This window comes from Muntiacus reevesi, chromosome 6, assembly GCF_963930625.1.
Source record: "Muntiacus reevesi chromosome 6, mMunRee1.1, whole genome shotgun sequence".
Classification (NCBI taxonomy): domain Eukaryota; kingdom Metazoa; phylum Chordata; class Mammalia; order Artiodactyla; family Cervidae; genus Muntiacus; species Muntiacus reevesi.
This window is the reverse complement of record NC_089254.1, coordinates 92699771-92722333: the sequence shown is the minus strand read 5'-3', so window position 1 is coordinate 92722333 and position 22563 is coordinate 92699771. Positions and strand designations below refer to the sequence as shown.

Below are 22563 nucleotides of genomic sequence, written 5' to 3'. Positions count from 1 at the left end.
CTCCAGATTCTCTCCAACACTTGCTATTGTCTGTCTTTGATTACAGTAATCCAACACTTGCTATTGTCTTTTTGATTATAGTAATCCTCATAGCTGTGGTGTGGTATCTTATTGTGATTTTGGTTTGCATTTCCCTAGTAACAAATAGTGTTGAGCATCTTTTCATATGTATACTGGCCATCGATATGTCTTGTTAGACAAATGTTTATTAAAATTTTTTGCCCAATTTTTTATTAATAGATTTTATTTTTTCCCAACAGTTTTAGACTAATACAAAAACTGGGAAGATAGAACTAGAACAGAGATTTCCTATTTGACTTATACCCAAATTTAACATCTTACATTAGTATGATACATTTAGCACAACTGATGAACCTATATTGATAAATTATTAACTGAAGTCCATAGTTTATTCACATTTCCTTAGTTTTTACCTAATGTCCTTTCTCTGTTTCAGAATCCTACCCAGTTTACCACATCACATGTACTTATCATGTCTTCTTAGGTTCCTCTCGGCTATTATAGCTTCTTAGATTTTCCTTGGTTTTAATAAACTTGACAGTTCTGAGGATAATTGGATGGGTATTTTGCAGGATCTTCATGTACTGGAACTTATTTGATACTTTTTCTCTTTATTATATGGGTCACAATTTACGCATATTGATGCTGACCTTGATCACGGGGCTGAAATACTATTGTCAGATTTTTCCACTATAAAGTTAGTCCCCCACATTCCATATGTACTCTTTGAAGGGAAGTCATTATGTGCAACCAGCCTTAAAAAGTGGGCCTCTACCTTCAGATTAGCTTCATAATCTATCTGGAATGCCTCTGCACAGATTTCTCTCTTCCTCCTTGTTTATTACTGTATTCAACCATTTACACCAGTATGGACTTGATAGTTTGGGTTAATACTCAGCAGTACTTTGCTTATTCTCTTGCTCAGATGGTCCCCTCTTTGCCATTGGGAGCTATTCCCGTCGGTTCCCGGGCCTCTTTGACACCTGAGTTATGTGTGTGCCTGTGTCTAGTACTTCCTTCCTTTCTGGTGCTATAGTGAGGTCGCTCAGTCGTGTCCGACTCTTTGCAACCCCACACACTGTGGTCTGCCCAGGCTCCTACGTCCACGGGATTTTCCAGGCGAGAATACTGGAGTGGGTTGCTGTTTCCTTTTCCAGGAGATCTTCAGAAAGTATTAATACTACAGGCTCATCTTGTCTACTTCCTGCTCCAGTCCTACAATCAGTCATTTCCTTCAGGAGCCCTGCTTCCTTTTATAGAAGAACAGTACTTAGAATCAGATTAGCAATGCACATTGCTACTGGGATATCTTTACCTAACCTTTAATTAAGATTATCTGCTTTTGTATTATTGAGTTGTAAGAGTTCTATATATTCTGGATATAAATCCCTATGAGATATGTGATATCCAAATATTTTCTCCCATTCTACTGGTGGTCTTTTTACTTTCTTGATTCAACCTCTTATTGAGTCAAATAAATATGATGTACTGTACTTCTCCATATAAACCTATGTCCAGAGGAGGCAGTTAGGGCAAGATTTTTTTCTTCTTTTGTTACCAGGTACCAAATGGTTTACTTTCTGTCAGGAAGATTTTTCTGTTGTCTTCTGTGGAGTAGATGTTCCCACTCCATAGTATGGGTACTATATACAGGAGATAAACAACTTGGTTAAGTCAACATGTACAGAACAGCTTCAAAGCTAACTTGGAGCTTCTGGAAGAGGAACTGGGGCTAAAGAGGGGTGGGGCACCTAGGAGCAGAGACTGCCATCATTAAAAGCAAATTCACTTAGCTGGGTGCTCTGCTTAGTCACTCAGTCATGTTGACTCTTTGCAACTCCATGGACTGTAGCCCCCCAGACTCCTCTGCCCAAGGGGATTCTCCAGGCAAGAATACTGGAGTGGGTTGCCATGCCCTCCTCCAAAGGATCTTCCCAACCCAAGGATCGAACCCAGGTCTCCCATATGGCAGGTGGATTCTTTATAATTTGAGCCACCAGGGAAGTCACCGTTGGTTAGTATCTCTCTAAGAGTGATCACAACTCTGCTTCATCATGGGAAGTCAATGAGTACATATTCTGGGAAGAGCAGGGCTTTCTTTCAAACTCTTCAATGAGAAAAAAGAGGTTGCCAATTTGGTCTTTCATATATCACACTAGAATCACACTAATTGCACTTCTGTTTGCCCTGAATGCTTCAGACCCTGCCATGGAATTGAGGAGTGAGCAGCCTTCCCTAAATATGTTCCAAGTGTGTTGCTACACTAGGTAAGTTGTAGGGCAGATAAGGGAATGCAAACCAAAGCATTTCAGATATCTGATCAAGTCTACTCGTGGCTGATTCTCTATCCTGAGCTCATTTAACCTACTGGCAGCATTTAACACAGATGAAGACACTCTCCTCTTCAAACATGCTCTTCACTTCTAGGACACAAACCTCTCCTGGCTATTTTCCTACTTTATAAGCTGGCCCTTTTCAGGTTCCCCTGCTGGTTCTTTCCCAGTATTCCAACATCTAGGCAGTGGAGGGCCCAAGGACCAATTCTTGGTCAGCCTTTCTTTCTGCTCCACTCATTCTCATTGCAGTCTCACTTCTCACTCTGTCTCATGGCTTTAACATCGCATTTATAAGCTTATGAACCCCACACTCCCATTTCCAGCCTATATGTCTTTCCTGAAAAAGCAGAGACATCACTTTGCCAACAAAGGTCCGTATAGTCAAAGCCATGGTTTTCCCAGTAGTCACGTACAGATGTGAGACTGGACCATAAAGAAGCCTGAGCACCGAATAATTGATACTTTCAAACTGTGGTGCTAGAGAAGACTCTTGAGAGTCCCTTGGACAGCAAGGAGAGCAAACTAAATAATCCTAAAGGAGATCAGTCCTGAATATTCAGTGGAAGGACTGATGCTGAAGCTGAAGTTCCAATACTTGGGCCACCTGATGAGAAGAGCTGATTCACTAGAAAAGACCATGATGCTGGGAAAGACTGAGGGCAGGAGGAGAAGGGGGAGAGAGAGGATGAGATGGTTGGATAGCATCACAGACTCAGTGGACATGAGTTTGAGTAAACTCCAGGAGGTAGTGAAGGATGTGGAAGCCTGGTGTGCTGCAGTCCATGGGGTCACAAAGAGTCAGACATGACTGAGAGACAACAACCACCTCTTTCCTGAGCTCTAGATTTGTATATCCAGGTCTCTCTTCTTTACCTCTATTTAAACATCTAATCAGCACCTCAAACATCATACTTCTAAATCCAAACTCTTGATAGCCTCTTTGTATTTGCCTGCCCCCTCAACTCAATCCGCCTTTCCCGTTGTCTGGCTCATTTTCATTTCAATAAATGAAAATACCATCCTTTGAATTGCTCAGAACAAAAATCTTGGAGCCACTTGTTCACTTCCAATCCCTTAACAAATCCTGTTATCTCTACTTTTAAAATATATCCTAACCTGCCCATTTCTCATCCTCTCCATTGCTACAATTGTGGTTTGAATCACCACTATTTTTCACCCAGATTATTGCAATAGTTTTCTAACAGATCCTTTTGTTTCTGCCCTTGTCTGTAATTTCCCCTCCTCAGGAAAAATAGAAAATCATCTATTTTCCACATAGCAGCCAGAGTGACTCTTTTATAACATAAGTCAGATCATGGCATTCTTCTGTTCCAATTCTTCTAATAGCTTTCAACCTCAAAGTAAAGGCCAATGTTATTACACTGGTCTTCAAGAGCTCAGCCTCTTTGATTAAATCTCTGACTCATCTCTTATTCTTTCTTTGTTTATTTACTTCAGCCTTACTACTTTTCTTCTGTTCTTTAAATGCTAAATACATGCCTCTTTCTAGTTCTCTGCTCCTAGTGCTCCCTTCCTCAGAAGCTCCTCTAGATATTTACATGACCTACTCTTCCTTTAGGTCTTTCCTCAAATGTTACCATCTCATTAAGAACTTCCCTGAACACTCAAAATCACAAATTACCTTCATTATATCTGAATACACTCTATTCTTCTTAACATCTAATTTTGCACCATAGCACGTACCATCATCTGACATACTTTGTATTTCACTTGTTTATTAGTGTGTCTCTCTTGCCCATAACACTGTAAATTCTACAAGGGCAGGACCTAGAGAGGATGCACACTCAATAAATATTTGTTGAATGAATGAGTGAACGGATGAGGACACTTCCTTATGGGTTAGGGCCTCACCACTTCCTGAACTCTAGCTTTCATTTCCTTACCTGTGCCAGATTAAGGAATGAGAGAGATAGCAGTCTAAAGAAAACCAAAAAGACCACAGAACCAAGGAGAGATAATAGAGGCAACAGGAGAAAGAAAGGAAAGAGAGGCAATTGTAATGAGAGAGACCAATACAAAAGGGAAATGTGGGAAGAGATGGAAGTACTAGCAGGAAAATTCTGGGATTTTTTTTCCCCAACAATAGCTTCACTTCAACTATAAAGACTGCCAGATTCACCCTGGGGATGGAAGTACTCATTCAGACCTCTCCTGTTACTCCTGACTAGTGGGTTGCTTCAAAGCGCATGAAGTTCAGGATAAGATGATCTTTGATGAAGGCAACTAAAAAGCACACTCATAGAGTCCTTCCACTTTCTAGCTAGTCTGTAGTGATTTTCCAGGACAAGGCCTCTTTTTGAGCTTGAAAATCAACGGTTGGGTCAAAAGGGTCAAAATCATAGCAGAGATCATTAACATAGGTGACAGGGTCTCTTAGCAGTTCTGGTCATTTTATAGATTATTTTGAGCCTTTGCTCACCCAAGATTTATTCCTATTAGAGACCAGTTGGACCAAAGGTGTGTACAAAGAAAGAGACAACTTAACAATACCATGAGTAGAAGAGTTATCATAAATGGAATGAGTCCAGATCTTCTCATTTCTTTATTGTGGAAGAGTGTACTATTTTCCACTGGCCAGGAAGGCTATGAAAGTGAAAAGCTACAGGAGCCTTGCAACTTCTTGTTAAGTAAGTTTTCTGACACACGACAACTAGTGATTAATTACTGCATTAGAAGATAACATTCCTAGAAAGGTTTGCTGGAAATACAGATGTTGTCCATGCTTGATTAGACATTGCTTAAGGAATGCTGAGACACACTGTGCAGTCTATTATTTCTGGCTATTTTGGTATCACTCTTATGTTTATTTTACATCCCTTCACATTCAGTAGAATTGATGGAGCCCATTTCACAAAACCTGTCCCTACCAAAATCAAGAACAGAAAAAACAAACAAACAAAAAACTATAAAAAACTATAAAAAAAAAAACAACCCAAGGCTATAAAGTGTGTTTAGTATATGTGTATGTAGGAGAGCAAGAGAAAATGAAGGAGAAAGAGCCTATGAATAGTTAGGGATGTAGTATTCTTTCTTGTAACACTTTCTAGGAAGAACGAATTGCAAAGGAGATGCTTTGTTTCTCAACAGCCTATAAGAAAATGATCTCACGTCAGCTGGTTAAAATGCTCGGGATGTTAAAGATAAACTAGACTTTGCCATTATCCAAGCTCCTTACCACAAAAAGAAGCCTTGATTTGATACCTAGTCATTCATCCAGTATAGAAAGTGAGCACTTACTCTGGTTTACACACCAAGGAAGCAGAAAATCTAGGCTTCCTGGAGCTTACAAGTCTAGTAAAGATGTGTCTTTCTGAACTGTGATCACGACAGAATCATCTAATGCTATATACTTAGGCTACCCTATCTCCTCTCAAAATCCATGAAGAGTAATAAGAGCAGTACCTCTCCCAAGTGGTCATCTTTAAGCTTATAACCACTTCCTTGGATATCTCTCCCAAATCCAACTGTGACAGGCATGGCTTCGCTGAAGAAATGCTTTGCTGGTACATGGCCCATCAATGTCAACCTCAATACTGCCCAGTCATCATTTCATTATTCAGATGCTAGGGTTTTTAGTATGTGTGCAGGCCCCAAAGTATCTGTCAAAAGCTGTGTTAATTTACTTACTACAGCAAAATAAAAAAAAATCATTTAAAAAAGGATGATTGAATTTAGGAATTATATTCCTCAGAGAATTAGTAATGCTTCTCTGTATCCCTCAGGCCTCTGTGTTGTTAACTTCCATTTTCAATGTTATTATGAATAGACTAATTCAATAATGAGATCATTCCCCATAAGGGAGGCCAAATAAATGCAGCATTCAGTCACACCTGGTTTCCCTAATCTGAGCAAGGAACACTTTCCACTGAATTTAGCTTAAGATAGGGAATTTAAGGAACACACACACTCAAGCAGAAAGAAAATGATAGAGAAGGAGGACAGAAAAGCAGAACAACAGGGTAGCAATGGAACAAATGAGTGACATCTTGGAGACGAAAGGTGGAAGTGAAGATGTATGGCTATGTGATTTCAAGACAAAGATCCTAGCATGGATTTCTTAATAACTGTCAAAGTGATACAGCATATTATTATCCCCATAAATTTCTCAAGAATTGTTTCAAATTTTATTAAACTTCTTCAGGAATCAAAAAGTCAAGTGAAAAGACACAGAAATACTAAACAATAGGCAGGAGCATGCTGGACTATTAAAAACACAATACTCCCCAGCAATAAAGAGGTTCATGGAAAAATTCATCCAGGTATAATCAGCAATCAAACACCAACACCATAATGGTCATCCATCCTCTTCAAAACTTCTAAAGTTTTCATTAAAGCCCCAAAGATCCACTGACTTAAGAAAGGTATGGGTAGTGTTGAGACCACATAAAGAGAGAAGAAGATTAACTCTTACATTTGGAAAAGAGTATTACAAGGAAACCCTAAAAACTGAGATCAGCAAACCTTGAAAAGAGAAAGTCCAAATGCTATTTTTAAAAAATAACCTTCAGTTACATGAAAGAATAGCATGGAGAGTGATGAGTAACCATTTTCTCCCCAAAGAAAGGAAGAAGTGGGGATGGATTTCAATTGGGAAAGAGAGAAGAGATGAGGAAATAGATTCATGTAAAAATACATTCAATACATACTATTTATAATGAGAGAAAATGTAAAAAAATCCCAATGTCTACAAATCTGCAAATATTAATAATCAGATAAATAAATTATGACTTACTTACCCCATGAAACATTTGTTCAGGCATTAAAAAGAATATTTTCAAGGGACATTAATGGATATGGGAAAAACCATGTTTTCAAAGGTTACTGATGATATAGGAAAACACAAATTAAATGAATAAAAAACCCATTAACAATTTTGTAGAGAGAAATGATACACATGCCCATGAATGAGACTCACTTGTACACACAGCACATGCATAAAAACCGGAGAAAGTATATCAAATATCGCATTTTTAGATTAAAAGTTTATGAGTAATGTTTATATTCTTCTTTGTATTTTATGTTACATATTTTATGCAATGAGCACACATTACTTTTACAATTAGAAAACAAAGTTACTGAAGTTCTGTAGTAAAAGAACTTAAGTTAGACAATAGGAAAAATTACTTGTTTCACAGTCGTTAAACATCCAACAATTTTATAGACTTACTTCTCTATTACCAAAGGACATCTGTTAGTTCCATTTTTTTCCTTTTCTAAAACTGAGGTATAATTGACATATTAGTTTCAGATGTACAGTGCAATAATTTAATATATGGATATATTGTGAAAAGATCATTGCAATAAGTTTAATTAACATCCATCACTTCTGTTTCATGATTAAGAATCCATTTTTATTAATGATTTGGTAGAATGCTTTGGAACACGAACTGAGTCCAATCTACCGTCTCTTACCTTGCGAAGTCCAGGTCTGCCTCCCGTGACATGGTGATGTTGGTTAAATTCTGCTGCAGGACAAAAATGTTCCTGCACATTTTCTTGATGCCAGACTCACTGATGCGCCGGAAGTACTGGGCCCCATTAATAAGGATGCAGGAGATCAGGTGTCCCAGGCCTGAGGGATCAGCACAGGGCGATGGGAGGGAGGGGACAGATTAATGCCATCTTGAAGAAACAGACACACAGGATTCCTCTCTCTACTCCTCAGAAACTGTAAATGACCAAAGAAAACTTAGCTCTGATGGTTGGACCACCTGATCTTACCATGATTTCGGAGTAGTTAGATACTGCCCAAGGAGTTACAAGTGGGGAGGCTTTATGCTGATAAAAAACCTGGTACATCCACAGTTTCTGCACTGCCATATGCAGCTAAAGCCACATGGCAAGGCTTAAGAGTATATGCTAGATTGTTTTAAATTACTGTATAAAACTTGTTTTTCCTGTTGAGTTATTTTAAAGCAGAGAACATCATATGTAAATACTATCATCTGTTTAGCTTCCTTTTCCTCCTACAAAACAGATGGGGGTTGTACTTTTGGCTCAAAAGTTGATTGGGAACCTATGTAAATAAAAATAAATCAATAGGAAATTGAACTCTTGGCATTAATGCTAACATAGCTCAACACTGACAATGGGGTATATTTCTAAAGGAGTAAGGGGAGAGAATGTAACTAGAAACAAAGCAGATTATACATTGAGTGCTGAGTTCCCACAAGACTCCTGTGTAGTTTTCAGGGTGTCGTTAAGTGATTTGTTCTCATTGCCAAAGGACTGTCTTAAGGTCTGTGAAACTCGACAAATTGCTGGTTAGGATGTCAACAAACTAGGAGATCCCATTTCAGGTTATCTTAGGTAATGAAGTTGAGGAATGTTGGTTCAGAACAACCCGAGGAACATGTGGGTTACCATTTTTAGAAGTTAGATTTTAATTCTAAATACTTGGAACTAAGTAAACCTCTCTTCCTCCTTCTCTTATTCTTACAAAGTTGGACTCTGGCAAGGTATTTTCCCAGAAATTTCAAGTTAGTCCGACTAGTTGAGAACAGTCTACTATTTTTGTCTCAGGGTGTAACTTCAGGTTCAAAGGCTCCTTCTGTCTTCAAAACAAGTTTTCCCTTGATTAGGATACATGGAGGAAAAGGACAGAAGGCATCATCTCTTGCTTCAGCTATACTCACCCAATGTTGCTTCAAGATGACAGATAAGCTACTCTTCTAAGGTGAAGTAAAAAGCTTTTCAGTCAAAGGAACAGAAACACACACATGGATTTTACGTTTAAAGCTAGACAATTTATGTGAAAAATCTCTGTAGGTTCTTTTGCTATGATGCCCTTGAGCCCATAATTTCAGGCAGAATTTTGTTCTGCAGTGGTTTAAGGTGGTCTGTCCTAAGTGCACTGGTTATAGAGAATAAAAAGCAGATTACAGAAATAAATATATATAATAATTAAGCATGATAAATTATAATAATAAACCAAATGAAGGTTGGTCTGCTTTGTATTATTACTATACACCAAAAATTTTAAACAATATCTGTGATTAAGTACACTCCTTAAAAAAATAATAAAATATTTCTCCTTGCCACATCAAGAAGACCGAGACTGCTGTCGCCTCCTCCACTTGGGAAATTCAATAACATGCCCTTGAATTTAGAAAGTGATATGACAGGGGATAGCCAGCTTTTTAAATAGGAAATCTCCAATTTATGATTTTTTTTTTTTTAGTTAAAATCTCTTCTGAGTCTGAGGACTATACCTCTATTGTTTCCCAGAAGGATTAGCTGTCAAGAAGTATCTGGTCCAAAGGAAAGGAAAACTCTGGGATGTGAATGGTGATATGTGTGACTTGGAAGAGCCAGTGTCAAAAGCCAGAAGGGAATTCTGTGTGGTCAGGAGAGTGAGTCTTAGATGGGTCCTATACTGTTAAGATAGAGAGTATAACTGCAGTCCCCAGCACACAGAGCCATGTGGCTGAAGAGCCTTTTTTTTTTTTTTTTATCACTTACACGTTCTGGCTAAAGTCTTTCAGGAATATTCCCTTTCAGAACACATCTTCATCACTATGACATAATTTAATGGGAAAATAGGATTTTTTGGGGGCGGGGGTGGGTCCTGCATTTGCTAGAACAGAATCATTTCAGAAAGCAAGACATGGTCAGGCATTGCCACTTTCTTTCCATCTTCAGACTGCCACAATCCTTTGCACTAAGTACCTTTGTACTTATTTTAAGTAATATTGGCTCAATTCTGTGAGACATCATAGATACTTTTGGCTCTGGGGTCTATGTACAAACCAACCAAAACAAGAAAAAAGGAGGTATAATTGGAAGTCTTCAAAAAGGGTACTTTGGAGGAATTCATCACGCAAATGATTTGGTTGGCCGCTCATTTTTTAAATGTTGAAGGCAAACACTTTTGGATAGTACTGTTGTCCACACCCTTCCTTGCTTCCTTGACTCTGAAGGCATTTATGGATGTAGACTTCTCAGAACTGCTGCTCACCAGTGGTTTCTGTTTTCTCTTCAGACAAGAATTCACTCTCTGAAAGAAAACTTCCCCTTCCAGTGATAATTTTAGCCAATGAGGGGATCTCTCAGGGTCCTCTCCTTATTGCGTGTGTTTCTTTTTCCTTTATGAGCTCCTCTTGAGTTAATCTGTGGTCCACTCCACACACTTACCCAGCTCTCATGAGTGGTGTGTCAAGGAGGCAGTCAGGCCGCCATCTGCCTCATCTTGGATTAAATCTCCTCACCAAGAAGGAGCAGATGGCAGCCATACTCTTGCCTACCTAGCCATACACAGAGAGGCTAGGTATTGCTGCTTTAATCCAAAAAGCAAAAAACAAAAAAAAATCAGAAACCTTTTTCTACAAGTTTTGAGTTTTAGTAATAGAGAAAATCAGGAAAACCTTCACCCTTCTCTCCTCCCAAACTCTCATGGACAGGGGCAGGGTCTGACCTTCAAATATGTACTGGAACTTGTGCTGCTGGAGGCTGGCACTCATGGCTTCTTCAATGGCGCTGATATCTTTGTTCAGCTTCACCACCAGAGGGTCATAATCCATACTTTCCACATTCGCGACAATGGCGTAGTTCCCCTCCTTCGCAAGAGGGATGAGATAGTGGAAACAGTGAACTCTGGAAGAGAGAGAGACGGGGAAAGAAGTTAGTAATGATTCTTCCTGATGAAAATAACCCTCTTCTTGTGACAGAGCACCCAAATATTTAAGACAGCAGTGGCCCTTTAAATTTTTAAGTATCCCTCCCCCTATTCACCAGAAAGCTATCTTAGATATCTTATAGAAAAATTGAGTGATCTTGAGTAAGTCAGCTTCTGTGATCCTCCCTTGTTTAATCCACACATTGGGGGGTGATGAATAGATAAGATAAAAAATCTTTCCGGTGACAAGACTGCTTGCACAGAGTGAAAAGTATTATCTCTTTCAAGGAATACTGTTGCAGTGAAAATGAGACGCAGAGGTCACAGATCTCTGAAACTTTGGTTTCCATTGCCATTTGCTAGCCGTGTGACTTTAGGCAAGTTACTATTTAATCTCTCCATACCTCAGTTATCTTGTCTGTGAAATGGGGATGATAACAACACATACCTCACAGGGTGCTTTGAGGAACTACTATATAGAAAGGCGCAGGGTGTAGCACTATTATTATATTTATTATTGTTACTCTATTACTTAAGCAAAACGCTTACTGAACATGTGTGAATTTGTTAGAAGGTGTGAAAATATAGGACACAGTCTGTGCCATTAAAGATGCCATGGCTTAATGGGGATGACCAAGAAAAAACAACCAAAAGAGGATGGTCTTTTACTCAGAAGCACGTGTACCCAGGGTGTCATGGGAGTGTGCAGAGGGTATTAGGAAAGGTTCAGGACAGGAGGTGATACTTGTCTTAGAAGACACAGCTGAGTGAGCTTGAGGAAACAGCGCATTCCTATGTTGAAATCAGTCAGTCTCAACATGTGCAACTCTTAGGATCTTTTTGGTAGATATCACTAACTGTCAAGGAAGCATGAGCTGGGGAAGGGTTAGCTACTCCATAACCTTTCTATTAAGCTGCAATGAAAGCACATTTCAGGCCAGGTTGTTCTACCACACATACAGGAATTTACTAAAAACAAACACACAACCACCCCATCCCTCCCCCAGCCCTCCCCCATCCCCTGGCAGGTATAGATCAAACAGGTTTGTTCTGTAAGTTTAGGGACTGTTTTATGTATTCTGTCTGATCTTGACAGGAAAGGTTCACTAGAAGTAGACAGGATGATGATCCAGAGTCGGGATTCTGTTATGCTTGGAGCTGGCATCAGGTAACGAGAATATGCCTAAACAAATGGCCACAGCCTTGAACATCATCCCTACTAATGCAACCACAGGCTTCATCATCATCTTGGTGACACACAGTTTACAAACAGTAAATTCACCTTTCTGGTGTACAGTTTTATGAGTTTTGACAAATGCAACCAGTTGTATAAGCATCACCATAATCAAATCATAGAACAATTCCATCACTTCCAGAACTCCATTGTGCTACCCTGAAGTCAATCCCTACTTATACCCCAAGGCTCTTGCAGCTACAAATCTATTTTCTGTCCCCACAGTTTCGTCTCTTCTGGAAAGCCATATAAATGCAATTATATAGCATGTAGCCTTTGGGGTTTAGTGTCCTTCAGTCTGCCTCAAACATCTGAGATTTATCTATGTTGCTGTCCATTTCTGGTTACTGCTGCGTGACCTCCTACCTATGAATGTGCCACGATGTAACCATCACCAGTTGACATCAGGGTTGTTTCTTGTTTGCAGTGATTAAGAACTAAGCAGCTTCACGTATAGGTTTTTGTGTAAATATAATTTTCTCTTTTTCTTGGGTAAATATCTAGAAGTAGGATTGCTGCATCATATGGTTCAGTTCAGCTCAGTTCAGTCGCTCAGTCGCGTCCAACTCTTTGCGACCCCATGAATCGCAGCACGCCAGGCCTCCCTATCCATCACAAACTCCCGGAGTTTACTCAAACACATGTCCATCGAGTTGGTGATGCCATCCAGTCATCTCATCCTCTGTCGTCCCCTTCTCCTCCTGCCCCCGCATCATATGGTAAGTGTACATTTAATTTTGTAAGAAACCACCAAAATGTTTTCCAAAGGAGCTGTGCCATTTTGCTTTCCTACTAGCAATGTACAAGAGTTCCTGTTGCTCTGCATTCTCACCAGCACTTTTTGTTGTTAGCTTTTTTAAATTTTTATCAAAACTTAAGCTTTGTGGAGGTGTAACTGGCATTAAATGATTATAAGATATTTAGTGTACATCATGACAACTTGATGTATGTGTACACTGTGAAAGAATTCCTTTCATCTAGGTAATTAATACATCCATCACATCACATATTTATCCTTTCTTTTTTTTAAAAAAATGAGAACACTTGAGTACTACTCTGTCAGCAAATTTCAATTATACAGTACAGTGTTATCAAGTGCAGTCATTCTGGTTTGCATTAGATCCTCAGACCTTATTTATCTTACAGCTGAAATTTGTAGCCTTTTTACCAACCACTTTCTATTTCTCTCATCCTCTAGCCACCACTTCTCTATTCTGTTTCTGTGATTTCCTAAAAAAAGGTCTGACATAGAGTGATGCCATGCAGTAGTTGTCTTTCTTTGTCTAGCTTATTTCTTCTAGGATACTGCCCTCAAGTGTCGTCAGTATAAAAAAAATTTTTTTTAGTCATTTTAATAGATGTACAGTGGTGTCTCACTGGGGCTTTAATTTGCATTTTACTAGTGACTAATGGGAGAAGGCAATGGCAACCCACTCCAGTACTCTTGCCTGGAAGATCCCATGGTTGGAGGAGCCTGGTGGGCTGCAGTCCATGGGGTCGCTAAGAGTCAGACATGACTGAGTGACTTCACTTTCACTTTTCACTTTCATGCATTGGAGAAGGAAATGGCAACCCACTCCAGTGATCTTGCCTGGAGAATCCCAGGGATGGGAGAGCCTGGTGGGCTGCCGTCTATGGGGTCGCACAGAGTCGGACATGACTGAAGCAACTTAGCAACAGCAGTAGCAGTGACTAATGATGCTGGATACATTTTCATATGTTTATTTGCCATCCATACATCTGCCATCCATACATACATCCATACATCCATTTGCCATTCATATCATTTGCCTAATTTTTTTTGTTGAGCTGTTTATTTTCTTATTATTAAGTATTGAGGGTTTTTTATATAGGCTGAAAAGAAAGTGTTAGACACTCAATTGTGTATGACTTTGTGACCCTATGAACTGTAGCCCACCAGGCTCCTCTGTCCATGGAGTTCTCCAGGCAAGAATACTGGAGTGGGTTGCCATTCCCTTCTCCAGACCCAGGGATCAAACCTGGGTCTCCTGCATTGCAGGCAGATTTTTTACTGAGCCACCAGGGTAGCAAGTTATCAGACATGCATTTTGTAAATATTTCTTCCCAAGCTTTGGCTTGTCTTTTCATCTTAACAATGTCTTTCAAAGAACAGTTTTAAATTTTGATAAAGTTCAATTTAATCATTGTTTTCCTTTATGGATGATACTCTAGGGGTTAGCTTTAAGAAAACTTTGCCCAATCAAAGTTACAAAGATTTCTTCCTATATTTTCTTCTAGGATTTTTACAGTTTGAAATTTTATACTTAGATGTATGAACCATTTTAAAGTAAGTTTTGCATAGGATGTGCTATATTTTTAGAATCTGTTCATTTAAGGAAATCCAAGTATCTTGACTATCGGAGCGTTTTTATGACAGGTGATCACTTTAATAGTTACTAAAAACTAAAGATTAATTTTGCCAGTAAAAACTCATTCTGAAATTCATATGCTAATTATTGAAGTGTATGGTTTTGATCAGGACACCAGTAACTGCACCAGTTACAGTCCTTCCAGAAGAAGACATTTTTGATAAAATGAAAATTGACCAACCCTGGAGTGGGAAACATGCCTAGGGAAATTGATTGCTATTTCACAGTTGAAATTTAAACTAAGTAACTCTTAGTTGAAAATAAAGTCAAGTCATCAATGCTAAAATACTTTTACAGTGAACTATAGACATTACCACCTCAGACAATGAGGCTTCCCAGGTCTCTCAGTGGTAAAGAATCCACCTGCCAATGCAGGGGACCTGGAGTCCATCCCTGGGCTGACAAGATCTCCCGGAGAAGGAAATGGCAACCCACTCCAGTATTCTTGCTGGGAAAATTCCATGGACAGACGAGACTGGCAGACTATGGTCCACGGGGTTGAAAAGAGTCGGACACAACCGAGTGACTGAGCACGCTTGCATGCCTCAGACAATGGGAAGACCCCTGTGCAATGGCATGAGGGTGTGAATGGAAGACGGTTTTAAGGAGTGACCAGAAGTTCCTTTCAGTACATAGAGATGACATGACAGAGGCATGAGGTGAGCTTGGGGAGATGGTCAGGGACCAGGTCAGCATAGGAGTGAGGTCATCTAAACAGGATTTTAAGAGGTGAAACAATATAATCAGATATGAGTTTTGGCAAGATGATTTGGCACAGTATAAAGAGTAAATTAGTGGTAGAGAATGATAGAAACTAGAAGTAGAGACTGCTTAGGAAATTACTATGAATTGGAGGTGTTTATGAGATGCTGGACTTACCTAGTGGTTCAGACAGTAAAGAACCTGCCTACAATGCAGGAGACCAGGGTTCAATTCCTTGGTCAGGAAGATCCCTTTGGGAAGGGCATGGCAACCCACTCCAGTATTCTGGCCTGGAAAAGCCCATGGACAGAAGAGCCTGGTGGGCTACAGTCCGTGGGGTCACAAAGAGTCGGATATGACTGAGCAACTAACACTTTCATGAGATACCGAAGTGAATGGCAGAAAGGAGAGAGAAAAACTATTTTAAGGCACCATCTTCCTCTCCCCAAATGATCAGAGATGAAAAAGAATTTAAAATAGTCATTGGCAAATATCAAGTTCAGAAAAAGTGGGTTTTTTCTTTTGGAATTCTGGCATGTTGTTGCTGACCTTAACATGACTTTGGCATTAATATTTTTTCTGCAAATATTGCTGATTACACAGCAGGATGGTTGGTTTTCAGAAAGTGCACACTTAGGATCCCAACAGCGACAGGCAGTTACTGCTGAATCCACTTAGAACCCTCCTGATGGTGAGAGAAATCAGCTGATAAAGGTGATATTCTTAGCATCTCAGACTAAAGCGGCAACTTAATTTTCCTCTTCTAAAGTTCAAATAGGGGGAAAAAACCAAAAATCAAAAAACCTCAACCATTTTTAATGGTCTCACCATGTCTCTCATCTCTTGGGGTTGTCACATGCCTTATGCTTCAAACTGTATAAAAAAAGCATTGCTCAGCGGTTAAATGTGACCTACAGGGACACAGGTAAAATGTCACATGTCCTTCAAAACAGAATCTACTGGCTTTGAGAGCACTTTTTGGTTTGAACTTTAACAACATTCAAGAAAAAGATGGGCTATGGATGTAAAAATATTTGGGGGAATAAGACAAATTTTTGGTATTCGAAGTTGTTCTAGACTTCCTGCTAGCTTTCGCCATTAATTGCGCCTCCCCCTCTCCTTTATCTGTCTGTTCTGGCTTCTTGGGCAAAAGTGCCAGAGACTGTCAAACCAGCCACTTCTTCACTGTATCAGCTCCAGGACCACAGGTCCTAAGCTGATTCTCCTTTACAACCGGATGGGGACAAACTTACCTTAGCTGATTATCATGACAAGGATGATGTTGGGTCATGCAGTCTTTGTATTACTTAAGTATAGGGTTGGCCAAAAAGCTCGTTTGGGTTTTTCCATAGCAGCTTATAGAAAAACCTAAACAAAAATTTTGGCCAACCCAATCCATATGGTGGGCTATGATTTCCAAACCAATTCACTGTCTTTGATGAGTGGCATGTTTTGTTTGGGGAACCTGCACTTATTTTATCTGGGTTTGATTTCAAACCAGCTACATCTCCAGAGTCACTGAAGTTTTTACTGAACACTTATTATACAACAGGACTGTTACAGGTTCTAGAGCCAGAGCAATGAATGAGGCACACCTGATTCCTGCCTCCCAGGTGCCAGAAGTTTCTTCCACAGTCACTCACTGTGGGTACCCAGAGCCCTTAGCCATCTCCTCTATTGGAGCATTGGACTACTACAGTAACAATTTACTTGAGGTTCTCCTTATTCATTTTCTATCATTAACTGTATAAACAAACAAAATCTTGTTATTGTGACAAAGAATGAATAAACTATGTCAGCATCCACTATCTGAACCAAACATGGAGCGCTCTGTCTAATTTAGCGCTCTGTCTAATAAAGGGGCAAAGACAATTTGGAGCACATTCATAGGAAAGCCACCTGAATGTTGAAACCATGTTAAAAGAAGATATAAGAAAATTTAATTTGGAAAAAATAAACATATTTAGTGTTTTCATTTACAGTCAAGGAGAGATAATTATGCACCCAGGACTCTAAAACTCAGCTGTTTTTTGAAATTTGATCTTAAAATGATCCTTTTTCTATTTTTAAATTAATGAGGAAGGAGATATGGCAATAGATGTTACAGCATTGAATCATTTCTTGTAAGTTATTAAATAATGACTAAAATATGCTTAACATTATTAAAAATACTATTGCCAAGATGTACAAAAATTTTAAAAAGCAGGTTAGAGGTTAAGGATTAAAATGATCTTACTCAAATGCCTTGAAAATATCACACTTTAAATTAACTACACTACAAGCTGATAATTCCAAATGAAGAACACATTGTGTACCCACGCAATCAATGGCATAAATTCTAGGAGCTGTGATAGTAATTAATTTGATGGTTTTCTGCACAACCCAGGTAACAGAGGCATCAGGGTATTACTGTTTTGTTTTTTCTTCTCATCAATTGTATTTATCTACTCACAGAAAATATCTGATTTATTTCACTGTCAGCTGGTAAATAAATAGAGAATAAATCTAAAATTTATCATAAAATCAGAAAGCATAGAGGAACAGTCTTTAATTCTAAACAACTGAATTTAAGAATGAATAGAAATAATGCTGAGTAAATAATAGACTCCAAATCGACAATGCCACTTCTCTTACCCTACTCAAAGGTCTTCACAAGCAATAAGCAAGTAATTCACAGGACAAGATAACAAAGAATGAAAAAAGTAAGTAGCATACAAAAGAAGTGACATCAACAATACATTATCAGTTAGCTTTGCCTGAGCACACCTACAAGACAGCCAAGTTCTAACTGGAGCCCAAACATACAAACCAAAATCGTATTTACATTTTGAAAACCCAAGTCTACCAAAGACTCCAAACAAAAAGGCAATACTCTATCAACTTTAATAATGCATCATGGTAATACAGAAGAAAATATATTACTATACACTTTCTGATTCTGGTATTTCAAAAGCATATGTCCAGCTGTCTATTTGACATTGATACCTAGATGTCTAACAAACATCTCAAACTAGATGTCACCAAAATGGAATTCTTAATTTCCACTTCTCCCCCAGTGTTTCTCCTCCCTCAGAGTTTGTCACCTCACTCCACAGCCTTGGTATCCACATAGTTGCTCTGGCCCCAAAGCTGGTGGTTTTCCTGGAGTCCTTTCTTTCTCTCAACTGCCACCAGTTCTACACCCAATCCAACCTATAAATAAATGTTATCAGCTCTACCTTGAGAATATGTCCCAATTTCAACACTTTCCACACCTCCACCTCTGTCACGCTGGTGCTCATACCTGGTCTCAACTAATCTCTCTGCTTCCATTCATATTTCTCCCTGAAATTTTTTTTCCCCCCATACAATAGCCAGAATGACCTAAAAATGTGAATGAGTGAATGAATGAATGAATATCTCTCCCTTGCTTAAAACTCTCCTACAAATTTTTGATGCACTTAGAACAAAACCTGAGTCTCATAGGAAAAGGAGTATGTCAAGGCTGTATATTGTCACCCTGCTTACTTAACTTATATGCAGAGTACATCATGAGAAACGCTGGGCTGGAGGAAGCACAAGCTGGAATCAAGACTGCCGGGAGAAATATCAATGACCTCAGATATGCAGATGACATCACCCTTATGACAGAAAGTGAAGAAGAACTAAAGGGCCTCTTGATGAAAGTGAAACAGGAGAGTGAAAAAGTTGGCTTAAAGCTCAACATTCAGAAAACTAAGATCAAGGCATCCGGTCCCATCACTTCATGGCAAATAGATGGGGAAACAGTGGAAACAGTGGCTGACTTTATTTTTCTGGGCTCCAAAAATCACTGCAGATGGTGACTGCAGCCATGAAATTAAAAGATGCTTACTCCTTGGAAGGAAAGTTATGACCAACCTAGACAGCATATTAAAAAGCAGATACATTACTTTGCCAACAAAAATCCATTTAGTCAAGGCTATGGTTTTTCCAGTGGTCATGTATGAATGTGAGAGTTGGATTATAAAGAAAGCTGAGTGCCGAAGAATTGATGATTTTGAACTGTGGTGTTAGAGACGACTCCTGAGAGTACCTTGGACTGCAAGGAGATCCAACCAGTCCATCTGAAAGGGGATCAGTCCTGGGTGTTCACTGGAAGGAATGATGCTGAAGCTGAAACTCCAATACTTTGGCTGCCTAATACAAAGAGCTGACTTATTTGAAAAGACCCTGATGCTGGGAAAGATTGAGGGCAGGAGGAGAAGGGGACGACAGAGATGAGATGGTTGGATGGCATCACTGACTCAATGGACATGGGTTTGGGTGGACTCTGGGAGTTGGTGATGGATAGGTAGGCCTGGTTTGCTGCAGTTCATGGGGTCGCAAAGAGTCAGACACAACTGAGCGACTGAACTGAAGATCCTATAATGGGTTGGATTCCATGACCCACATGATCAGGCTCTAGCCTGCTTCTTTACCTTTCCTTTCACTCCTCTCATTCTCTTGTTCACTGAGTTACAGTCATACAGGGTCTTCTCTGTTCTTCAAATCTGCCACCTCAGGATCTTGTGTGTCCCTCCTTCTGCCTGAAACTCTTTTCTATAAGGTCTTTGTATGGATGACTCTTTCTTGGTACCTTGTCACAATTTCCCTGACCACTTTATCTAAAACATAAAATTACCTAACTCCCCTCTCTATTAAACCTCAGCCATTCTCTGCACTGTCCAGTATGATAATGCTAGCTATACGTGGCTACTGTGCAGCTGAAATGAGACTAGTCCAAATTGTGATGTGCCATAAGATATCACAGATTTCAAAGGTGCAGGATGAAAAATGTAAACGATCTCATTAATAATTTTTGTGTGAATTCCAAATTAAAATGATAATATTTTGGATATACTGGGTTGGATAAAATATGACACATTAAGATAAACTATTAGAATATTTAAATTATTTATGTGGTCTGTCTAGTCAAAGCTATGGTTTCTCCAGTAGTCATGTATGGCTGTGACAGCTGGACTATAAAGAAGGCTGAGTGCCAAAGAATTGATGCTTTTGAACTGTGGTGTTGGAGAAGACTCTTCAGAGTCCCTTGGACTGCAAGGAGACTCAACCAGCCCATTCTAAACGAAATCAATCCTGAGTATTCATTGGAAGGACTGATGATGAAGCTGAAACTCCAATACTTTGGCCACCTCATGCGAAGAGCTGACTCATTTGAAAAGACCCTGATGCTGGGAAAGATTGAAGGCAGGAGAAGGGGATGACAGAGGATGAGATGGTTGGATGGCATCACCGACTCAATGGACATGAGTTTGGGTAAACTCCAGGAGTTGGTGATGGACAGGGAGGCCTGGCATGCTGTGGTCCATAGTGTTGCAAAGAGTCGGACACGACTGAGTGACTGAACTGAATTGAACTGATGTGGTTCACATGTGTAGCTCACTTTATATTTCTATTTGATAGCACCATTTAATTTCATTCTGCTATTGTTTTTCTTTTTTTTAGTTACATTAATCTGAAATTTTCCTCTGTTTACCCATGGCTGTTTACCCATTAAGAATGTAGCTCTATGAGAGCAGAGACCTTGAGTGTTGTTTTCATTGCTGTTATCCCATTCTTAGAACACTCAATAAACATTTATTGAATGAATAAATAAATGATTGGAGACTTCCTACTCTTTACTTCCTACCATTTCCATAGGTGTGATAATAGAGTCTAGACAGATAATAGATAACAAACTAATCATAGCATTCTACACTTCAGGGGAAGAAACAAGAGCCCAGCAATATCACATCTTAGAAACTATTTTCTTGAATTATGACTGAACTTAATTCCTTCAGTTGGGTTTTAAGTTCTTAAAGGAAGGGGTCGTAGTTCTTGCATCTGTACATTCCTTTCTTGATTAACAGAATACTGTAATAAAAATATCAATGGCAATAAAGTCCCACAGTCAAAAAGCTACCATATACTGAGCACTTACTCTGTGGCAGGCATTGCACTTATTATTTCATTTAAAAAGTCCCTAAGTTAGAAATTATTGTCTCTATTTTTAAGATGAGGAAACTGAATAAGTTAATTAAGTTACTTAAGATGGCCTAGCCAACCCATATAGATATTCTGATCCAGACCATTTCTGATGTCATAGGCCATGCAAACTCCAAACCACCATATTCACAATACATCATGTGCTTAAAAACTAACAGTGACTGAATAACACTAAAAATCACTTTCAGTATCAAAAAAGAACATCCATAATAAGAGCCAAAATGGATGGTGACACTCCATGGAAAGAAGTGAGTGATTTATGACCCACAGTGCATTTAAATCACAAAGTCTTGTACTTGAAGAAGTCATACCTGACTTCCAGGTGTAGGACCAGCAGGCAGCGGTCAGCCATATCCTGGAAAGACTTGGCAAGTTCGCTCAGAGTCTGCATAATCTGCTCTGACACTGGAGGGAGATCAACGTTCACATGGTTATCTTGAGCAGGAGACAGATCTGCAAAAAGAGGTGAGGACAAAACACCCATCATTTCATTAGACGCCTACAGAGATATTTTGAAATGACATATGATTTTGTTGTTCATCATGTTGTTTTTATCAATTTGGCTAATGCTAGTGTTGGCAGCATCAGACATTCGAGACATGATAGACTATTTCTGTACTTGATTAAACATAGAAGCCCAGCGGATTGTCTCGCATCAATTCACAGAATGATAGAAACAGAAACTCAGATTTGGAAGTCAATTTAGTCATCTGGCCCAACCATGTGGTCTATGCTTGGGTTGCACACCCAGGAGCATTTGATTGCATACAAATGTCTGTGACAGGAAGGCTAGCTAGGCTAGGTGTGTGTGCTCAGTTGTGTTCGACTCTCTTGGATTGTAGCCCGCCAGGCTCCTCTGTCCATGGAATTTTCCAGGAGAGAATACTGCAGTGCTTTTCCATTTCCATTTCCCAATCCAGGGATCAAACTTAGGGATCAAGATGCTTCTCCTGAATCTTCTGCATTGGCAGACAGATTCTTTACCCCTGTGCCACCTGGGAAGCCCTTGTGAAAGGAAACTCAATACCTTTTGTGACAGCCTAGTCCATCTAAGAAAGATATGACCATCTTATGTCAATCTGTATCTGTTGTCATTGACTTCTAATCATTGGCCCTGGTTCTACCAACTTAACAATCATTCTCACATGTGTCAGTGTTTCAAATACTAAAAATCTCTCTTCTGTCTTCCTTGAGCTCTTCTCTTTTTTGGGCTAAATATTCCCAGGTTTTCAACTA

At 39.3% G+C, this 22563-nt stretch overlaps 1 protein-coding gene across 2 annotated transcripts in view; it reads right to left on the bottom strand.

The window, feature by feature from the left end:
• EXOC4 (exocyst complex component 4) overlaps positions 1 to 22563 on the bottom strand; it is a 799876-nt gene that overhangs the window by 49089 nt on the left and 728224 nt on the right. For both annotated transcript variants that reach the window (XM_065939451.1, XM_065939452.1), the window contains exons 15-17: positions 21639 to 21780; positions 10792 to 10970; positions 7791 to 7950 (exon numbers count right to left, since the gene is read on the bottom strand). In XM_065939451.1, coding sequence (XP_065795523.1) covers positions 7791 to 7950; positions 10792 to 10970; positions 21639 to 21780 — 481 coding nt within the window. The remainder of the gene's footprint in view (positions 1 to 7790; positions 7951 to 10791; positions 10971 to 21638; positions 21781 to 22563) is intronic.